This window comes from Glandiceps talaboti, chromosome 14, assembly GCF_964340395.1.
Source record: "Glandiceps talaboti chromosome 14, keGlaTala1.1, whole genome shotgun sequence".
Lineage (NCBI taxonomy): Eukaryota > Metazoa > Hemichordata > Enteropneusta > Spengelidae > Glandiceps > Glandiceps talaboti.
The window spans coordinates 6524935-6546645 of NC_135562.1; the positions used below are offsets into that span (position 1 = coordinate 6524935).

Below are 21711 nucleotides of genomic sequence, written 5' to 3' on the forward strand. Positions count from 1 at the left end.
CATCTTTATAATTTATTGGTTCTCTGGAGAAGACTACGCAATACACAGTGTTCACTGGACCCCATAGCACTGTGTGATATCACGAAACAGGGCACTGTTGCCCCCAAAAGCTGCATACTGCCGTACCTGAAAGCTACAAAGAGTGCTTGCAGGGATGACACACCCACTTACCGCTTAGACAAATTGATAGTAAACTACTGGGGAACAGGGTTCAGGGACTCATGCTGAGCTAGAGGAGACTACAGGAGATCTAGAGACACTCTCTATGGTTTGACAACTCACTCTTTGCTGCAATGGTGGAAGTTGCGATGGGCAGCTGAAATTTGTCCAATGCAAGGCCATCCAATAACCTGAAACAAGTCACAAAGAAAAGATGAGGATTTCATTAGTATTTGTTTGATTTGAGTAGTTTTCAGGGAACATCTCCATCCTAATTGTTTTCATGTAGTCTTGGAGGGGGGGGGGGGGGCTCCTTTATTTGAGGGAGCATTTCCATCCTCAATGTTGTGATACTGACAGTCACAGATAAAAAAATGGTTGTACTTTTTTTTGGTCTGATTATCATTTTTATACAGCCCTGAAAATTAAAATTCCACTTCAGATATGGGGAAATGTTTGTAGAAAGTCTACACAAATAATAAACATAGCGAGAAAGGTGGACAAATAGACTGGACATAGCCAGACTGGCTAGCAAGCAGACAGATGGACAAGCACAAAGGACAGACACAGACAGACAGACAGACAGACAGACAGACAGACAGACAGACAGACAGACAGACAGACACATAAACGGATGCACAATTTGCCATACCTACACTCCTCAGCCTTATAGTTCAGTTGTGCTAAAAATGGGGAATTTATTTTTGTAGCGAGATGTCAGACTAGACTCAGACTCAGAGGGCTCAGACACTTAATTACTTATATTTGGAAAAGAACATGTCTGTACAAGTTTGTACACTACTGTACACGTAAATGAAAGGGTACATATCATGTATGCTCTTAGACTATTGGTTTTACCATAGACAGTGGAAGAGACCATTGTCTAATAATGCTGTGCATGGAACTTTCAAATCACATCATAAAATACAAAAATTCAATTGTTTTCTAGTTGTGCCATATCACCACACTCCATGTCTACATAATATGACATTATTTTTTATTGTTTAGAAAGGATACAAGTTCAAATTCTAAATTGTGCAATTTTTTCTTTACAGTTAACTCGGTTTGTTCAAAACACAACGAATCACGTTATTCTAACGTATATTTCCTAGGTTGACAAAAGAATTGTGCTTGTAGAAACTTTGGCTGAAATGACCCTTTTCTGATAACAGCAGAATTCAACTAGAGTTTACACAAATAAATACATATATCAGAATATAATACCTCATAATTAAATTGTACTTATTAAAGAGAATGCCACTCCTGGTCTCCAGGAAAAAAATCATTTTCTAAAACTCGGATCTGGAGAGCCATATCATGATTTTATACCACCTACTATTATATATTAGGGTATGTTTGTGTATGCGGGTTTTTTTTTCTTTTGTTGGGGGAGGGGGTTGTTTGTTTGGTTTGTCTTTTTCGGGGGGGGGGGGGGGGGGGTGTCAGAACGTAATATTTGTATGATGTAAAGCTTTTCACAAAGTTCATTCAGACCAATAAGAACAAATGACATCTTTGGACTGCATTGATTATAATTGTAATAAGAAAGTTACATGTATGTAGTATGTGTGTATGTGAGTGTGTGTCACTGTGTACATGTACATGCATGTGTGCACGTGTGTGTATGTACAACTTGTGTGTGTATGTACTGTATGTGTACAACTTGTGTGTGTTTGCGTGTGTGTGTACAACTTGTGTATGTGTGTGCATGTGTACAATTTGTGTGTATGTGTGTGGGTGTACAACTTGTGTGTAATAACAGTGTATGTGTGTGTGTGCATGTACAACTTTGTGTGTGTGTATGTGTACATCTTGTGCAGTGTTTTATTTAAGGGCGGTAAGTAGGTAAAATCTACCGGGGTTCCCACATCATTTTACCGGGGTTCCCCACCTAAACTATGATACATTGCATGGGAAGCACTACCAGTTTTACCTCTTTCCCCCTTTCTGTTACCAGGGTTCCCAAACCTTAGCAAAAACACTGTTGTGTGTGTACTTGTGTGTGCATGTGTGTAATTCACTTTGTATACATGTATGTGTGTGTGTGGGGTGGGGGGGGGGGGGGCGTACAACTTGAAGTTGATACAGTTACTTACTGTAGCTAGACATTTTGGTAAATTTTCAAGGCATAGACCAATGATATGCAGTGATCTGTGCTTACAGTGTTACACAATTGCATACGTATACGAGTCCATGATATGCTATAATGCAACGTGTATAATTTAGAAACCCAATTGACATACAACTACAAACTTCTCTCACACTCTGTAATCTTAGAGGTGTAGTGACACATATACTTACAGATGACTGATAAATGTGTCCGTTTATAGCTAAAAGCTTAAAAAAGCAGGGCACAGCAGTGGTGACATACATGCATTTAACATTTCAAACCAAACCTGCAAAAATGTCTACGACAAGTATCAGAAGCCTTCACCCGTCTTAGGTTTAGCATCCCATAGAAGAGTTATTACATGTAATTTCAGAACATGTACATGTACGGGTATATTGTGTTGGTGTTGACTATAACAAATCTTGGTCATATTTTCTGCCTGTCACATTTTAAAATATAAGTTACTCATAAATGTAGTGAATACACAATGTAATTAAAAACTAGCATGTACAGGTATATTGTGTTGGTGTTGACTATAACAAATCTTGGTCATATTTTCTCCTTGCAATGTCACATTTTCAAAAGTAAGTTACACATATATGTAGTTTTAGGGTAATAATGGTGAACACAAAATATTTAACCAGCGGTTTTTCTGAACAAACTAACAACCTGATAGAAGGCACATGTATACCGGTACGCAATCTGCAATTTTAGTATTTTTGTAAGGGTGGCAGGAGGCTAAAATGCACCGAAGTTCCACATGTATTAAACATCGTACACATTTATATATGGCACCTTCCAAAATGAATACCATGATCATAGTTATTACCCCTGGCATAGACCTTAGCCTATATTGGCACAGTACCACTACATAGCATATCAACCTCCTGAGGAGTAACCATGTATAATCCATTGGAGCCGGGTATAAGCACAAATGTATAAAGCATTTATTTAGCAACATTTATTCTACCAACTGGATTGCCTGGGACATAACCATGGAACAAATCCTTCCACAGCACTTTAGCCATTCAGAAACAAATGCCACTAGCGAGAAGTACATAAACCAGGAACTTACAGATTCCAACCCAGCCACTCTAAACCAATCAACCATGATTCCACATACTAATTTTGTTAATTTGAGTACATGTAACAAAACCCTGGGGAGTTGTTAACAGTACAAAACATAAAAGTAAATTAATAACAAAATTAATAATAACAAAATTAATAAACTATCTCAAAGAAGCATTACATAACATAATAAAACTAATTTATTTATTTATTTATTTATTTATTTATTAATCTTTCATATACAGACACCATTTCTGTGCATTAGCACTGTTCTCCCAATGGAACCTGTTGCAAGATTATATACACAGAAAACAACAGAACAAACAAACAAACAAAAGGGACAAACCAGGACAAAAACTCACAGATGCACAGTGTACTTTAAAAGATATCCACCCACATTACCAGACTACATTCTAAAGATGTCTTTTAAATATCGATGAGTTCGGAGCTGATCTTATGGATAGGGGTAGATTGTTCCATAGAACAGCACCACTATAGTGAAACGCCAGTTTCCCATATTCAGTTTTAACTGTAGGGGTGTATATGTTACCTTTACTGGCCTGTCTTGTGTTATGAAGTGAATTTGGTTGGAAAGATTGAACATTTCAGTGAGGTAACTAGGTACATTACCTGTTACGGACGAGTAGACATTTTAGCAGAAATTCAGGAAATATGTGTTGAAAATTTCAATTTTGAATCCAACCAAACCCCTAAGTATTTGAAATCAAATACTTGCTCTACTAGGTCTCCCTGTATTCGAATTTGCAAAACTGAATTCAGTTTTAGTCTTTGTGAAGAACCGAAAAACATGGTCTTGGTTTTACTTGTATTCAGTGTTAACTTGTTTGAGTCAAGCCAGGCCTTGACATGCATTATTTCCTCTGTGAGTGTCACTTCAATACCAGCAGCTGATTTGCTTGAATAGAAAACAGCAGTGTCATCTGCATACATAATTACTTAAAAACTAATGAACTACAAAAGCTATTCAATGAAAAGAAAGAGAAAAATAATGTATGGTAATTAGAGAGATTTATAGAGATGTATATTTGATTATGTATTACAATTATTTTGTAGATGGTGGTCTCTTTGTATGTTGCTTAATTTGAAATATTTGCCAAGTGCAATAATTAGATTTGTGTTGCTCATTGTTTCTTTAATTTTTTGCTCTTCTGGTAAGTTTATAAAATTATCAATATATATATGTCAGCTAGTGTAACACCAGAGTGTTCCTGATTAATATTATGCTACACGGTAGAAATGGAAGTCTATACAATTCTCACCAGATTAACATCTTTCCCCCTCCCCTCACCCCAAAACAAAAAGGGTTCCCACACCCTGGCAAAGAGACTGTATTTAATCAACCAAGTACAAAATAAATGACCTACTTGCTTTATAAATGTAGTGATGTAAAAACACTACAGAAAGCACTCACATACATGTACTATGCATCAACTCTATATTTTAAGTAGATTTTCAGGTATTTTTTATTTATAACATATTACATTACACTTTCTTTAATTAATTTTCACATGCCATATGATTGTTTTTTTCATATGCTAATTATTTCCAAGAACTCAGATTGACCCGTGATCTTTATATCTGTTTGTGCTACATGTATGAAGTTACATGTACATGTATGTATTCCATGAATGTGACCCCTGACGTTTGATCTTTGACCACTTCTGGTACTGACAAACAAACCTGTATATTATATATAGGGAGTCTACACAGTGAATTTCACAATACCGTGCAGCTTTTCTGTTTGATACAACCAAGCAGAAACCAACAAGTATCTACATATGCCACACTTCAGTAGCAAGATTGCATTTTTTTGCTAGATTTAATCTAAATGAAATAAACCATTTAAATGTATTGAAACTCAAAGCAGACATTTGGGCGCCAATGTTTTCCTTAGTATCAAACTCATGAAGTCCTTTGTGATGTTCATTCGATGTCTGTATGGTGGCATGTGTAGTTCATTTCACTTAGACAAAATGTAGCAAGAAACTGTACTCATTCAATCTTGCTATCTTAAAGTGTAGCATGTCCAGTTTTCTTATTGGTTCCTGCATGGTTGTATCAAACAGAAAAGCTGAACGGTGTTATGAAATTCACTTTATATTTATGACTGTTACATACATGTAGCTCAGAAAATAACACTCATTTTAATAGAGAACGGCTGACTTAAAGGCCAGGGTTTCAATCTTAGGTTCTTGCAGTAGTAAGAGTAATAGTATATCTTAATCCGTGGACTCATAAGGATTTCATAGGATCATTCCAGCTGAGATTAGGATTAAAATTTAAGTGTGGTTGTCTGGTAGAGTTACATGTACAGAAAAAGTTGGTTCAGGGGAAAAGAATGAGACTTTGTTAAATAGTTTTTCGCAACTTCTAGCTTTGTATAAACAAACCCAATACCCGGTACAAAGGGGATTAGTAGTGTACTTTTTCTATTGCTCTGCTAACCATAACATTTTAATCCTAATGGGAACTGAGCCTTTCAAACATTAAAGTTTCCATTTTTTTCACATGCTGGAAAAGTTGGTAGCTACAGTTACCAGCGCTGAGTACTATAAGTATGAAAGGTCCCTTCAAGTAAACATGGGCAGACTCTTGTTGATGTATGACTTGAAAGGCATCTATCACTACTGAGGTACAAGTTAAAACTATGCATAAAAACACTGAATTTAAGTTTCTTCTTTCACACACACACATACACACACACACACACACACACACACACACACACACACACACACACACACACACACACATGCATACATACATACATGCATACAGTTTTACATTTGCAAATATCAAGAGGTAATATTATTAACAGTTAAAAGATTTGTCAGCCACACGCCTGTTAACCATACGCTAAACGATGACTTCTTACAATAGCACACACAATGGCAAATCTTTCTAGTGGAATATCAATCCACAACTTTGGTGTGACTTCAGAAGGTGTTGTCCCCGCATGCCTCAATACACATACCTGTAGTATTAAGTAGATACTTTGTACCTATACAGAGATTACATTGTACAAGTGGGTTAACACAGCATAGAATGAAGTCACACACGGCATTATTATGTTATTTACTTACAATGATTTAAGGATTTGGGGCAGACTTTTGTACAGACTGTCTCGTCTTAAGATTGGACGATGAAAGAAAACTTCAAACTATTCATGCCATGCAAACACAGCTGTGCATTTTCCAAATGGTCTCGTTTCAATTTTGGTATCTTTCATATGTTTTATTCAGACTTACAATAGTTTGGTTGGTCAGTGTTGCAATGGTTGAAAATGTTAGACTGGAATTCATGCCATCTCTAAGACACTTCTAACCTTCTACAGTGAAAGCAGGACCACGTCGTATCTCGGCTACATGTAATATAATGTAATAAAAGATAGATCTTGAGATTTGATGCCACAGATATTACTAGACTATGTGAAGCAGGACCCTTTGTAACATACATCATGTACAAACAATCATTAATTAATTACAGAGCCTTCAAGACCAAAGAAGTGTTCAGAGATACCCCAATCCAGTCTAAATCGGCAAAAGTAGCAACGCATGCAGCATTTTGAAATGGGTAGTACACTGACATCTCACTCATGTTTTGCAACGTGATCTCATCTACTTGAGTTTGCCCACAAAGACAGCAGAAATATCCTTCAAAATCACAGCAGCTAAAATCTGCTGAGTATGGAAGCCCTCAAAGTGCTGATGAACAGCACATCCAACCAGGTTTAGTTCCTCTAGGTAGGATTTAGCTGATAGGGCCTCTGACTACCACAAAATTAACTTGCATTTTAAACCTTAGTATTATCATTATTATTATTAATATTATTATTATCATTATTATTATTCAATTTTGTATTATTATTATTATTATTATTATTATTATTATTATTATTATTATTATTCAATTGTATCCTTTTCACCTGTGCATATCTTGTTTTTAATTACTCTCCTGAGCTGCAGTGAACCACTTCATTAGCCAGTCGGACTTTCTTGCTAGTTTGATTATTGTTCACATTTGTACTGTAATTTGTATTATAGTATACAAAAAAAAGACAAGTACATCAGGGAAACTTCAAATGTTATGTTACTATTTCTAAAGGTTGTACCAATGGTGTACAATGTAAAGCAGGAATATCAATTATATATATTTTTTTTCACAGGGTGTGATTTCAGCTATCTACCTCCACAAATACTAGCCACTCCCACTGTGTAACTTCACACTGTACACTAGTGTATCTACTGGCAATATGGGATTATAACGCTGGATTTTAATATCACAAATGCATCAAATAACATCATAATACCTTCAGCTGTTACAGACTACTGAAAAATTTAACAGTTTGTGAAACCACTAAGACTTTATTCTGTTCTGGTAAAAACACCGTAGTCTCAAAGATCTGGCCATTGGTATACTTATGTAAACACTCACACGTTGAAGCATGTTACACGTACTTGTTTATAAGTGGAAGCAAGCGCCGGATCTTGCTTCAGTCAATCACTTGGTCCTTCCATTACTGATATCATAGAGAGAAAGTAAGTAAACCCTATTCCACAGTAAAGATTAGTAAAGGCTTAGTTTGTATTAGGATCAAAATGTAGACCTGCTGTGAAGAGCAGTTGGCTGGCAGAATTGCATAGCAAAAGTTGGCTATAGAACAAAAGATGAATCCTACGTGATCCATTCATTCATTCATTCATTCATTCATTCATTATGGCTCCACATTTAAGATAACACAAATATGAGAACCTGGGATTCCAATTCAGGCCTTTAAATGCAGGAGTTTTATTGAATTTTGAATAAAATCAGCAATCACGTCAGATTAGATTAGGGTTAAACTTTGGGTGAGAAAAACAATTGTTTCGGAAAGTTGGGACTGAATCCTGGGCCTTTAAATACAGGAGTTTTACAACTGGATCTTTAGCAACTTTTAACAAAGGTCAAAGGTCATTATGCTGGATTAGGATTACGATTTGAAAAAAAAAAAAACAGTTATCTGACAGATTTACAGAAAAATTTGATCCAGAACAAAGAATGGTTCTATTCAATCTTTATCACTACATTTGTAAGAGAACACAATTGTGAAAACCTGGGACTGAATTTTTGGCCTTTAAATGGAGGAGTTCTACCACTAGATCTTGGAAGAATTCAACAATGGTTATCATACTTGGAGGGAAAAACAGTTGTTTGGCAGAGCTAGAGAATGTTGGTCAAGAACCAAAGAACGATCATATGTAATCCCTTATGGCTAAATTTATAAGATAGCCGTGATGGGGAGAACATGGGACTGAAACATTACGCTTTAATCATGTGAATAATACCATGATTGATATGGTGTATGTAAATAGGATTCTATTCTAGTATTGTTCTTATTTAACTTAAGTTGTTATTGTTTAGGCCCATACTTAAAGGGGAACACCACTCCAGAAAGAGACGTTTTCATAAACCATGGGTTCTGGAGAGTCAACTCATGATTTTACATCACCTACAATTACTTGCGATTTCAGAGAAGCATCAAGTTGATCTTGTGCCTTTATAGGGTATCTTTGGTATAGGCTGTTGCATCATGGGAGTAAGCAGAAATAATGTATTCAAATTGCACACTGAATATTCATGAGTCACGAGTGCCTGCATTTTTCAATGTAAAACTGCTCTCACTGTAAATGATGATATGAAATCATGAAATGACTCTCACGAATCAAATCAGAGATGTGATTTTTTTCTATCCTGTCCTAGAGGGGTGATTTTTTTACTTATTTCATCAAAGCGAAGAAATAAAAGGTTGGTCATAAGAAACATAGACTTAAAGTAGAAAGTGCCTCCGAGATGACGTTCACTGAAATCAAAGTCCTTAAAATAGCTCCAACCTTTGTCATATCAAAGCTAGCAACTGGTCCTTTTGAATACTAAAAGAAATCTGGGGTTCACTGTCTTATTTGTTGTTGAGGAAATTGACTATCTTTAATTTTCCCAGTGTTACCATGGTAATCGGCGGCCATATTGGATTCTAAAATGGCTCAACTTTTATGACAATTAGAACTCTATTTTATACATTTGTATGATGATCCTGACTTCTGTTCTTAATTTTAACTGAGAAGAAGTTGGATTTTACTTGAATGAAGTAACTAAAAATTTAAACAGTTTTTCCGGGGTGCATTTTATGTTAATTACAGCTGCCATTAGTTTGAATGCAGAAAGTCTTCCATTCTTCATCGACAGACTGACAAGACCATCACCGCTTTAAGCTTTGTACAGGTATGGATGACCACATGGCACACTTAAAGTGTTTTTGTAAAGCTTTGGGACTCAACAATCCCTAGGGTTTGGAAACTCAGGAAATAGACAGGAAAATCTCGTAAAACCCGGAAACAGACCAGGAAATTTGGTAAAACCTTGCATACATATGTATCACCTTTTACCATTATTATGGTGGATAGCTGAGGTATAAATACAGAGGAACTCGGGTCAAACTTACCTACATGTATTCCCTAACTATCCTTAAAGTAATATGTGACAGATGTGATATTTTTTTCTGTGTTATCTTTGTTTCATGCAAAAAATCAAACATGTTATTGTACTTACTAAAACATTAGTGTAATCATGACCAGAATTGATAGATACATCAGGTCTGAGGAATAGCTAGTCGGGCAAACCGATTTTTTTGTCCCCCTTTTCCAACGATGTATAGATGATGTGTTTCAATGTTACCGTCAATTTGTCTCTTGGGAATTAATACACTATAAAAATGGAAATTATTGCTAAAGATTTAATTTCGCTTATTTCACACTGTAAAACAAAAATGCAAAAATAAGTAATGACGGAAACACCTTTTTGTACACGAACACTATGTACTAGTCTGCTAATTATCAAAATTAGACTTTGAAAACTACCTGACGACTGTAAAATCACAAAATTTCTAGTGTCATAGTACTAGTGATGAAAATTCCTAGATTTTTACAGTAATAGAAAAATGATGCTGCTAGTGAAAAAGTAAGTGGTAGATTTTTAAAAATTGAAAAAGTACAATCCTTCTCAATTTTGAAAACATTAACTCAATCCTTTTTCAAAAAGATGGAAAAATTAAATCTATCTGAGTTTGTATAAAAAAGAAAAGGTAAACGCCATCCCTGTGCAGTAATAGATTTTCCATCATATCCTGGTGCCGGCCTTACTTTGTTGTAAATACACATAACACAAACAAGATTACGAACAAACATCATTCCTTTTCACTACGGCCAAATGTCTACTGTTTAATGTATACTGTTCTTACTTCTCCATGATAAATTGCAATTTTAATAATTTGTAGGTACATGATTGTAAAACCAGTGTGCCATATAAGCCAATTTGACGAACCACTGACTCACACTTTCTAGTGACGCAACAAACTTTCATGTTCCCCTATCTCTTACTATGTGGTAACCAGTGTGCTCTCTAAGCCAATTTGATGCACCACTGACTTGCACAATTTCTAGTGATGCACCAAAATTTGGTGTTCCCCTATCTCTTACTATGGGGTGACTCACAAGAAATCCCAGTTTTTCTCATTTTGACTGACAACAACAAAATTTTGCTATCGTTAATGGGCACACTGGTAAAACCTGAAATATTTGTGTTATCACCAACAACACATGTTCTTTGACAGAATTGGAGACCCACCGATGAAGAGGAGCTCATCTCTTTGAAATATTTAAGTTACAAATGTATAAATCACGATGGTACTACAGACATCCATATACATTTTCAATCAAGCAGGAACATTGTGCTTCATAGCATCAATCCATATTGAATCTGTAGACTCACTCTGGGTAGAAATGAGGATATAATCACAGGGATCTTGCCTAACCCCTAGGAAACACAACTTTGCAAGAATGAATCACAACTGCAGCATTAGTAAACTGCACAGTTAAGATGTAGACAGTCTCACTAGCCTTTGAGGGCCACGAGAAGAACTTTTGTGTGCATTCACATTATGCTATGTTCTAGTATATACGACACTGGTAATCCAGCCTTCAGTTTGCTAAGATAGATACAAACTAAATCCATTCTTCTTCAATGTGGTAGATTACACAAATGGGCAATAGCGGTTCCTTTATTGTGCGATTCTAATCCCTGTTATCACCATAGTGTAAACATTGGAAATCTCAAAACAGCACTGCAAGTTCATGGAACTCTAAACTAGTTTCCAGAAACACCTCCCTATAGACTGTCAACAGTCGTTCATGCCTTTTTGCTACGTTTTATCTAAAACTAAAGTTGTTGCCTCGCTCCAATCCGGGGCAATACTATAACCGCGTACTGATCAGCGAGTACCGGAAGAAGTTTGTGCCTTCGGCACTCACAGTTCATGCCTTCAGTAATCGCAGTTCCTATCAGTACGCATTAGTATTCAGTGCTACGGAGCGAAGCGACGATTTGATTTAGATGAAACGTAGCAAAAAAGGCACGAACGACTGTTGACAGTCTAACCTCCCTACTGAGACTATAATTGAGCTAACCTCCAGTCAATAGCTTATCACTGTTATATCAACATGTTGCAACAATAGTTTCGATTTGTGTCAATCTTAGAAAACCGAATGCTCAACTACCAGGGTAATATCAAAATCGTCTCCTGAACTCCAGATATAGACACAGACATAGGCCAATAGTGTAAGAAATATAATAATCTTTACTTATTTATACTGGACAGTTCTTTAAGGATATAAAACACTTATCTCCCAAGAAGGTATCCCTCGTGGGTTCAGTGCTAATGCAGGAGGAAACCAGAATACCCATGGAAAACCTGGGTTGTTCGATAGAGTCAAACTAAATGACACTCTTCTTACTTACAGCATGGTAAATTTAATCAAACCATGAATGGGGTTCGAACCCCGACCGTAGTGGTACGGTAAGAGGCAAGTGGTTTAACCATTTGGCCACCAACAATCCTATGCTGTGTCCATCTTTAAAAAAAACTTAAGACTCAATTACCAGAGTAATATGCACTGAGATAGCATAAGACAATGCAGGGGTGAACAAATCCACAGGTCCTGGGTACGGGACTAGCAATTTTTTTGGGGGCGGACCACTCAAATTTTACCTCGTCTGGTCCGTCGGACCTTACTGTTAATAACTATGTTAAAAAGTTGTCTGAATATACAGATTCATAGGCAAGATTTAATGTTTCATATTAGTGGGACCTGGGACCATTAATTCTTTCAGCAAGACCACTGGATTTTGTAAGGCACTGGTCCGGTGACCACCAGTTCACAAAATGATTTGTTCACCCCTGCAATGTATAAAAAGTAATTACAATCTATCCTACTGGACTTGCTGTTGTTTTCAAATGCAACAGTTTTACATCCTATGGTGGTTGGTGATGATATCAGTGCACATGACATTCCTGTATGAATATATTCAAGGGAACCACATCTATCCATTGAATATTCTGGAATTGTTTGCCAACAGAACTTAGACTTTGTAACTCTGTTGACATTTTTAAACGAAAACTGAAGACTCATCTTTTTAAGAAGGCATATGCCTAGTTTTAATTTTGTTTCATGAGTTGCTACTTTTATCTATGAACTTTGAACTTGTGGGACTTTGAACATTTTTAACTTTTATCCCTTTTAAGTACATGTACGTATTCCTTTCACCTTTTTAGTTTTGTTCAGCGCCTTTGAGCAAACCCTATTTGTTTTACTGGCGCTCTATAAATGTTATTATTATTATTATTATTATTATTAATATCCGGAAAGAGAACATTGCGATTGAAAAACATCCACGTGTATGCTGTAGGAATGCTATACAATGTTTACTGACTCTATAGCCTATATATCTCAATATGGTACAACTCTAGACCAGACATACATGTAATCACAATGGTTTTAAACACTTATCTATCGCCACAACAATGGGAATAACGTAGTTAATAACACAAGATCAGGACAACACACATATCATTTATCATATGGGGTAACAATATCAGGATAAGTAACAGCTGACTGTTCAGGTCAACATATGCACCAACAACGAGTTGAACCACATGTTTTTGCACAAAGGTTACGACAATCTACAAAAACATGTACCATTTCTTGTAAAGAACATTATGCACAGAAATTATGTGATGCCCATGCTGACAAACAAGCTGAGTGGGCAATTAGGTGTGGAAATAAATTCTCAAACTTCATCAGTACTTTGCAATTTTAGTTAAAAGCCTAGGTATGGGATATTGAATGGAATATAGCGTAAGTGCCGTAAAAATGGCTAGACCTACTGTGTCTGTAACTTGTGTAAGTAGAGTTTGGTTCTACACTGCGCAACATGTTGTCCTCGTAATCTCTAAATGTCTCATGTAACAGTAAGGAGATCTAGAAGTTTTCAATCTGGCCATCTAAAAAAAACACACTGCCAGTGGCGATGTACACAACTGAAACCCAATGTCTAACATACACATGCAATGAGAGAAACACACCTTAAACATGAAAACACCCCTTCAGGATTATGGAACATCCCATAGACTTTAGTCAAGTGATTATGAAACATTATATAACCATACCTTATAAGCTTCCATTGTAAAAGACAAACTACATTGTATTTGAACAGAAAATCATTTTTTTGGACGAACCTTGAAAACCACTGGTCAGATTGTTTTCATTACATCAGAGACCATTGGCACCCAGACTACAAACTGACTGACCCATCATTTTGAAAGTCTTAAAATGACGATCAATCAAATCATATTGCTCTACTATTAAATTGCTGAAATTATTCTTGAAATATTTGTTCTTTACAATGAATGGTCTTTATCATGCACCAATTTGTAAAGTGAAAAACTATAAAAAGTCACTTTTTTATTCATCAAAAGCCAGTGTTTCTTGGAAAATAAACATGTCACAACCCGTACTGTTAAAAAATATGTCTGTGCTGATATCATGCAAGTCTCCCATTGTATCCATGAAAACGTTTCAACAGGTTAGATTCCTCAGACTGAAAATTTGAATGTATATATGTACATGTACACTTCAGAGTCTTTGTATTAGGCAGACTAGTCCTGCTTGTACACAAAGCAAGTCAAGAATCGTTACTCGCAGTGTCCCATTTTCACCATTTACTAGTATACACTGGCACACAAAACAAGAACCTACATGTATACCAACAGTATCTAATTAACAGGCTAACAGCAGTCAGATATTAGCAATTTGTCGACTATTTACTCACTTTTTGATAACAACAATCCTACTCAGACCAGTGTGAGAAAGAGAGGTGAAAAAGAGATTTAGTTCAGTGTTTCTTGGCAAATTGAACAATATTTATGTTATGTGAAATCACAAAATGACTCCAGAACCAAATTTTATGAAAATGCAATGACATCTATTTCTGGTTGGAGTGTTTCCCTTTAAAGTACAAGGTTTTCAAAGTTCTATGTATAAAATTATAATAAACATAATAACTGTGGAATGTGTCCCTTTCACAGCGACCCAGACATATGTTCAGTGAACTGTCCACGTAGGAATAATGGTTTACTAATCTGGCAATGAGTGACATGTTGGATTGTGTACGTGATCATGTAAAATCTCAGAGTGTTGCAACTAAAACAAAACAAACAAACATTTTCTGATGTAAGACTGAAAAAATGCAGGTACCATACATTTCTGGTTGGTTCAAGCAAGTAGGTAAAATTTACCTGCGTTCCCCAGTCATTTTATCAGAGTTGAAGTTCAATCCCTAGATACCAGAGGTTTTTGTTAGGATGGTAAGAAGGTAAAATCTACCTGAATTCCCCAGTCATTTTACCAGAGTTCCCATCAAAATCATGATTACATGTATGAGGCACTATGCCAGTTTCAGCAGATTTACCCCTGGGCCAACTCTCTAATACCCAGGTTCTCATGACCTTAATACAATGTAAAATCACTGTCACATTTTCACAAACAACAACAAATGGCATATCATACCTGAATACAATATCAGTGGGCAGTGTTTGACTTTGAGGGAAATGTTAAATGTTACAGGAAATAATTATGATATAATAATATAATTGGATTTATCTTCAACAATGAATGAGAACAGCTACAACTGTTTGTTTGTTTGTTGACTCATTTATTCTGTACTCATTTACTGCAGGTGTATACAGATAAGTATGAATTGTGTGATTTAAATCTAACATTAAATCATGGGCTTAGTACTGAGTACTTGTTTACGAGTATACATTCAATGTATGTATGTATATTTATGTATGTATGTATGTATGTATGTATGTATGCATGTATGTAAGTATGTATGTATGTATGTATGTATGTATGCATGTATGCATGTATTAGTATATGACGTATGTGTATGTACTTACTAGTACATGTGTATGTGAGTGTGTGTGTGTGTGTGTGTGTGTGTGTGTGTGTGTGTCATTAATAAAGGAAAATGGGGGTGTTACTGTGTAACAATACCATCAAGCTGTATTTCCTACTATCATGCCTCCCTTCAGGCTCTTTGTGGTGGTTACCAGTGATGATGTTCAGTAAACAACTCCATCCTCATCACTCAGACTATTTCCACACATACTCCAGGTCCCACATTCTCAAACCAGGTCAGAGTGGCCACACCAAAGTATTTTACATGTCTATCACACTATTATATAATGTCTGTTTTCCAGACTACAGATAAGTATTCACTGTTAGGCAAATATATTGCAGTTTCAAGGTTTCCTATCTTAAGTCATTTTTACCATATCCTTATTGTTAGGCAATTCATTGCAGTTTCAAGGTTTCCTATCCTAGTCTCTTCATATCATTATTACCATATACACATTGTTATGTAACTGCATAGCTGTTTCAAGGTTTCCTATCCTAGTCTCTTATAACCATTATTACCATATCCACATTGTTATGTAACTGCATAGCTGTTTCAAGGTTTCCTATCTGAGTCTCTCATAATCATTACCATATCCTTCAGAAACAACACACACATAATACTGTATTAGACAGGGCTCGAAATTCGTTTTTTTTCTTGGTAGCCCAGGTGGGCTACCATCTTTTAAATTTGGTAGCCCGAGAGCAATGACTGGTAGCCCATATGCATGCATTCCTAAATTAATGGTGTCTGTGTATGTATGTAACTATATGATGTATTGAATTCGATGATTGATTGAATAACTTAAGAGTCACGTTAACACGTTATTTGTGTGTATTTCATGCCATATTTGACATTGGGGACACAATTTTTTGCATGTATGTGTCTCTGGGGCCGTGTCATTTACAACATACGGTTATCATCACAATGAAAAAAAACATGTAGTCGCAATTCGTAGTTGTAACTATTATCTAAATCTCTTGGTGCAGTGAGACCTGTAAAATTTGAATATGATTCAACGTATGGAAAACGTATAAACAGTTTCATAAGCCCCATGGCCATTTCCTGATGTGGAGACTACGTCTTGGGTAGTTTAGAAACTATGTGCTGTTATCATTATCTATTCACGTGATTGGTTACTTATTAACAGACGGGTTAGACAGGATTTGTATTAATACATGATGGCCATTACGGCAAAGCCCCTTCCATTCATGGGCGAAGAGATAATCAAACAGAGTCTAAGACCACATCAGCAGACGGTCCATGCTGAAAACTTCACTAAGATAAATTCAAATCATCATGTCACCATTTCATTCTCACTAAAACTTCAACTTTCTTTTGAGCTTTGCTACTACTACTAGATCGAATACATTACGTGAATTTACCATTCACCACTGCATGCTCTCAGGGGTTGCGTGAGCATGGTTTACACACGGAATGTTTTAGGCATCGTTCAAGAATAAACGAATCTGTAGGTGTATACCAAGTTAACAGTTCTCATCAGCATAAAATTTTATCAAACACCATTACAACTGTGTCTCTGTCAAGTTGAAAGTTAAAGCTGTCATTCATGTTATGGAATTTAGTTACTGCAGCAGTGCTGTACCGAGAGTGTACTGTACCCCGACTCCGAGAAGAACCGGAAGGGCCCGGGCCGGAGAGCAGATTTCCAGAGAGTGATAACCATGGAAAATTGAAAGTACAGAAAGATAACATTAAATCGCTATACAGAATATTGTTGCATATAAATGTTTTGTTGTGACATTTTGGAAGTACAAGCTGTGTATACGATGAACGGAAGAATGACGTGTACAGTGTACATGTACATGATTTCGTGTACATTTGATATACATGTAGTGTGGATGTAAATTTGGAAAGACGCACTGATTTTGACGCTAATTTTGGCGAGAACACGTCCCACAGGACTGCGACCTCGGAGGCCCCCGGGCCCGGCCCGGGAAAGTGTCGGAGTCAGGGTGTCACAGTTTCATTCCAAACTTAGTAGCCCAATTGGGCTACCACTCACATAATTTGGTAGCCCAGAGACAGACATTGGTAGTCTGTGGACGCGGGGCTACCGCGAATTTCGAGCCCTGTTAGACAGACTGTCAATCTAACAATTATTCCATTAAAATTAACATAAAACAATTTCCTACTGAAAAACAGTAATTGAAGAAAACATTTTGGGAATTTGTTTGCTATATTTGTTTGATGTTCACACTCACAAGAGACACAATACAACATTGCTTGCCATATACTAATAACAATTGAAGAAATTAAGCCAGATTAATTCATATTTCTCTTTTTTTTTCTGGTGCAAAAATTTGAAATGACATCCCTGTCAACATAAAATGTATTAACTCTTTATATCTGTCTATGAATGTTGTCAATCATCCAGGTATGAAGTTAATAACGAAGTAATTATAATCTATCCTACTCGACTTGCTGTTGTTTTGAATGGTGGAAACGGAGGATAGGATGTTGATGCCATTCAAAACAACAGCAAGTCCAGTAGGATAGATTATAATTACTTCGTTATCAACTCCTTATATCGTTTCAAACATATCTTCAAGCAACATCTACTGGCACAGTATAACTGATCAACTGTATATTAATTTTGTAATTTTAATCGTGTGTACATAATACATTATATATTTTGAGTAATATTGAGTACCTTGCTGTGAATTTCTGTATATAAATATGTGAGAGGACAAGCCCAGACTAACTGTAAGCTATTTCCTGACTCCACATTTACCCACTGTTATATTGATTTGAGGTAAATAAATCAATTGATATAGCGTTTACTAGCAATAATTGCGCGAGATACTTTTCACTTGTCTACTCTGTCAAGCTTAATAAATCACACCTTTGATTAATGTCATGTTTGTGTATCAAAATGTATTGGTTATTAAATGTACAAATCAGAGTTTGCATAATAATTCTTAAGAGTGGCCATAATTTAATTCAATGTTTCTCAGTACCTGACCCACCATATATCTTTTCAATCTGGTGAAATAATAAAAAATAATTTGACATCCTCTAGAGCGGGCTTACACAAAAATTGCAAAGTCAATGATAGTAGATGGTGCACATATTTGAGCAAAAAAAGTATCATTTATGGCTGAAATTTTGGAACTTAATAGAACAAATGGTTCACGTTTCCTTCTGACTTTAATTGTCATTTTTAAGTCATTCTGAATGTTATGATTTTTGAAGGAAAGTATCACCAACATGTACATTTACTTTTTATACACTTTTTTCTCTAAATTTCAAGCGATTCATCCATCCATCATTACAATTTCAAAACATAGAATTACGTACTGACATTCGGATGAGAATTACTGGTTTTATATCGTGATAAAACATTGCATTAGTGTGCCCTCTAATGATAGCCAAATTTTGTTGTGAGCCAAAATGTGAAAAACCGGGATCTCTAGTGAGTCACCACATAGTAAGAGATAGGGGAACACCAAATTTTGGTTGCGTCACTAGAAATTGTGTGTGTCAGTGGTGCGTCAAATTGGCTTAGAGGGCACACTGGTTGCCAGGTATTAACAAAAAATAAACCACTGAATATTAAACTGTAATGTGAGTACATGTATGGTTGGTGTACATGTAAGTGGTATCCTCCCACCAAACAACCTGTCCTTCCTCAAGGCTCAAAATTATCAGTACATTTGTAGTTCTGGGTACATAGATTACTAAACGATGTATCTAGTCTACCAAATATAGAAGGTGGACCGTGGTAGTTTGAATTAGATCAATTGAAATCAATAGAAAATTGTTGCTAAAAACAGTTCACTTGGCCAAATCTGACTTCCAAGTGTAAAAGTTCCTAAATATATAATCAGATATGTAACTGCTTCAAACTTAAACTTATCTTTCATTACACAATGTACAATGTACATATGTTGAAGGCCACGATAGGAATCACACAATTACAGCTAAAATGATGTTGGCTTGGTGTTTCACTGCTGTAACATGACACTTTATACACACCCTTAGACAACTTCTAGTGCAAAAGAAACGATTCCACAGGTACTGTACACAGTGGATGTAGAAGTGGTAAAGTTGCAATGTTGATTATCAGTTAGAAAATAACCAATTGCAGCCATTAAAATCATCAAAAAAGTCCATGTGTAATGTTTTCATTTGAAGCCTGTTCTACTGCACTGTGAAAGAATAGCAATGCTTATCAGTATTCAATGTGATTGGGTAAAGGATCCTGCTGTGTTTGTTGTGTCTCTGTTATTGTAAGTCTAGAGTAGAAATATGTGTAGCTCTGTGTCAAAAGTGTAATGTCCCATGAAAAAAACACCAAGCCTACATCATTTTAGCTGTATCACTTGCTGGTCACTGACCCTAAAAGTGTATGGAAACGATAGTGACCAACTCACCTAATTCAAAATAGATAAGAATGAATGTTCATGGACTTTGGGTTCATAGTTACTTTTTATATCTGAAAATTTCTACTCACAGAGTCAAAACATTTGTTGGAAGCAACCCAAATTTTTAGCTGTCTCGTCAGCATCATCCAGGGTATATTATACTTCTTCACCCCTGACAATGCTGATTGGACATCGACAAAAATTCAGGATTCACTTCCAAGACATTTGTCGACAATTTACATTAGTTACACATAAATGATATATATATATATATATATATATATATATATATATATATATATATATATATATATATATATATATATATATATATATATATATATATATATATATATATATATATATATATATATATATGTATATATATATATGTATATTTGTATACTGAAACAAAGAATTTAGGTTTATCGACATTTTTTTTTCAATTTTTAAAGCTACACTGTAACTGCAGTATATTTTATCGATCTGACTACCAACAAAATATTACTGAAAATTGATAAAATACCATTACAGCTACCTTTGTAAAATGATGTAGACTTGGTGTTTCACTCATGTGATATTAGTTACAGCTAAAATGCTATTGGCTTGGTGTTTCACTCATGTGATATTAGTTACAGCTAAAATGCTATAGGCTTGGTGTTTCACTGATGTGACATGCAGGGCTTATTTTCTTTGGTAGTCCTAGTGAGCTACCAATTTCAGAAATTTGGTAGCCCTGTAGTCCCATATTCCTGAACTGCAAACAGATTTCTTCTATCGGAAATATGTGTTATTAAAATACTTTCATGTTCATAAATCTTCCATCTTCATCACATCATCAGTGGCAGCCCGAGTGGGCTAGCGGCTGCAAATTATGGTAGCCCCATCATAAAAATTGGTAGTCTGTGGACATGGGACTACTTTTAAATTTGAGCCCTGACATGACATTTATTACAGACAACTTCTAATGTACAGGAAAAAATTACACAGATGCTGTGCATAGAACCATGAACAATGTATTTCAATTGTAAAACGATTATGTTAATCAATGAAATGAGAAGTTATGTAATCTTCCGCTCTTATTTTTTTGTCAGGAACAAAATTATGAGACTCAGTATAATGTCAAATCCTTGATTCTCTAATGATCTAAATCCTAGCTGAAAAAATGTTACCGTTTTGAAATTTATACGTATTAGTTTACTTCATTTTTCAAGATTTATTTTTATATCATATAATTTAATTGAACAGACTAATGATCAAGTAACAATGTATTCATACCAAGATCTATTTGCTGCTATAGAAGGGAGATGTCAGCTTAAAAAAAAATATGAAGATCAAATATCTGAGACAAGATTATATCAAATTGCATGTCAAGACAAAGGAAGAGAAATACAACCTGCAAAAACACCCTGATGTGTTTGTTTGAATGATGTGAGCTAAGGAAAGATTTTATGCAATGGCAAATAGTTAAAGACAACAGTACAACTGATACAAAAACTAGGGGGGTGCCACTGATATAATGTAGGTTCAAGCAATGCTTTTTGGTTTGTTTATATCTGTGGACGTTATAATGTAACACTGGCAGTCACACTTGATAGTTATTATGTGGCATTCTATCCCTAAACAGGGTTATGAATA

The 21711-nt window shown here is 35.6% G+C and overlaps 1 protein-coding gene across 1 annotated transcript in view; it reads right to left on the reverse strand.

Annotated features, from left to right (window-relative positions):
* The window catches only part of LOC144445893 (GREB1-like protein), an 80206-nt gene that overhangs the window by 56130 nt on the left and 2365 nt on the right, over positions 1–21711 (reverse strand). Inside the window, exon 2 of the mRNA XM_078135535.1 lies at positions 283–350. Coding sequence (XP_077991661.1) covers positions 283–342 — 60 coding nt within the window. The 5' untranslated portion in view covers positions 343–350. The remainder of the gene's footprint in view (positions 1–282; positions 351–21711) is intronic.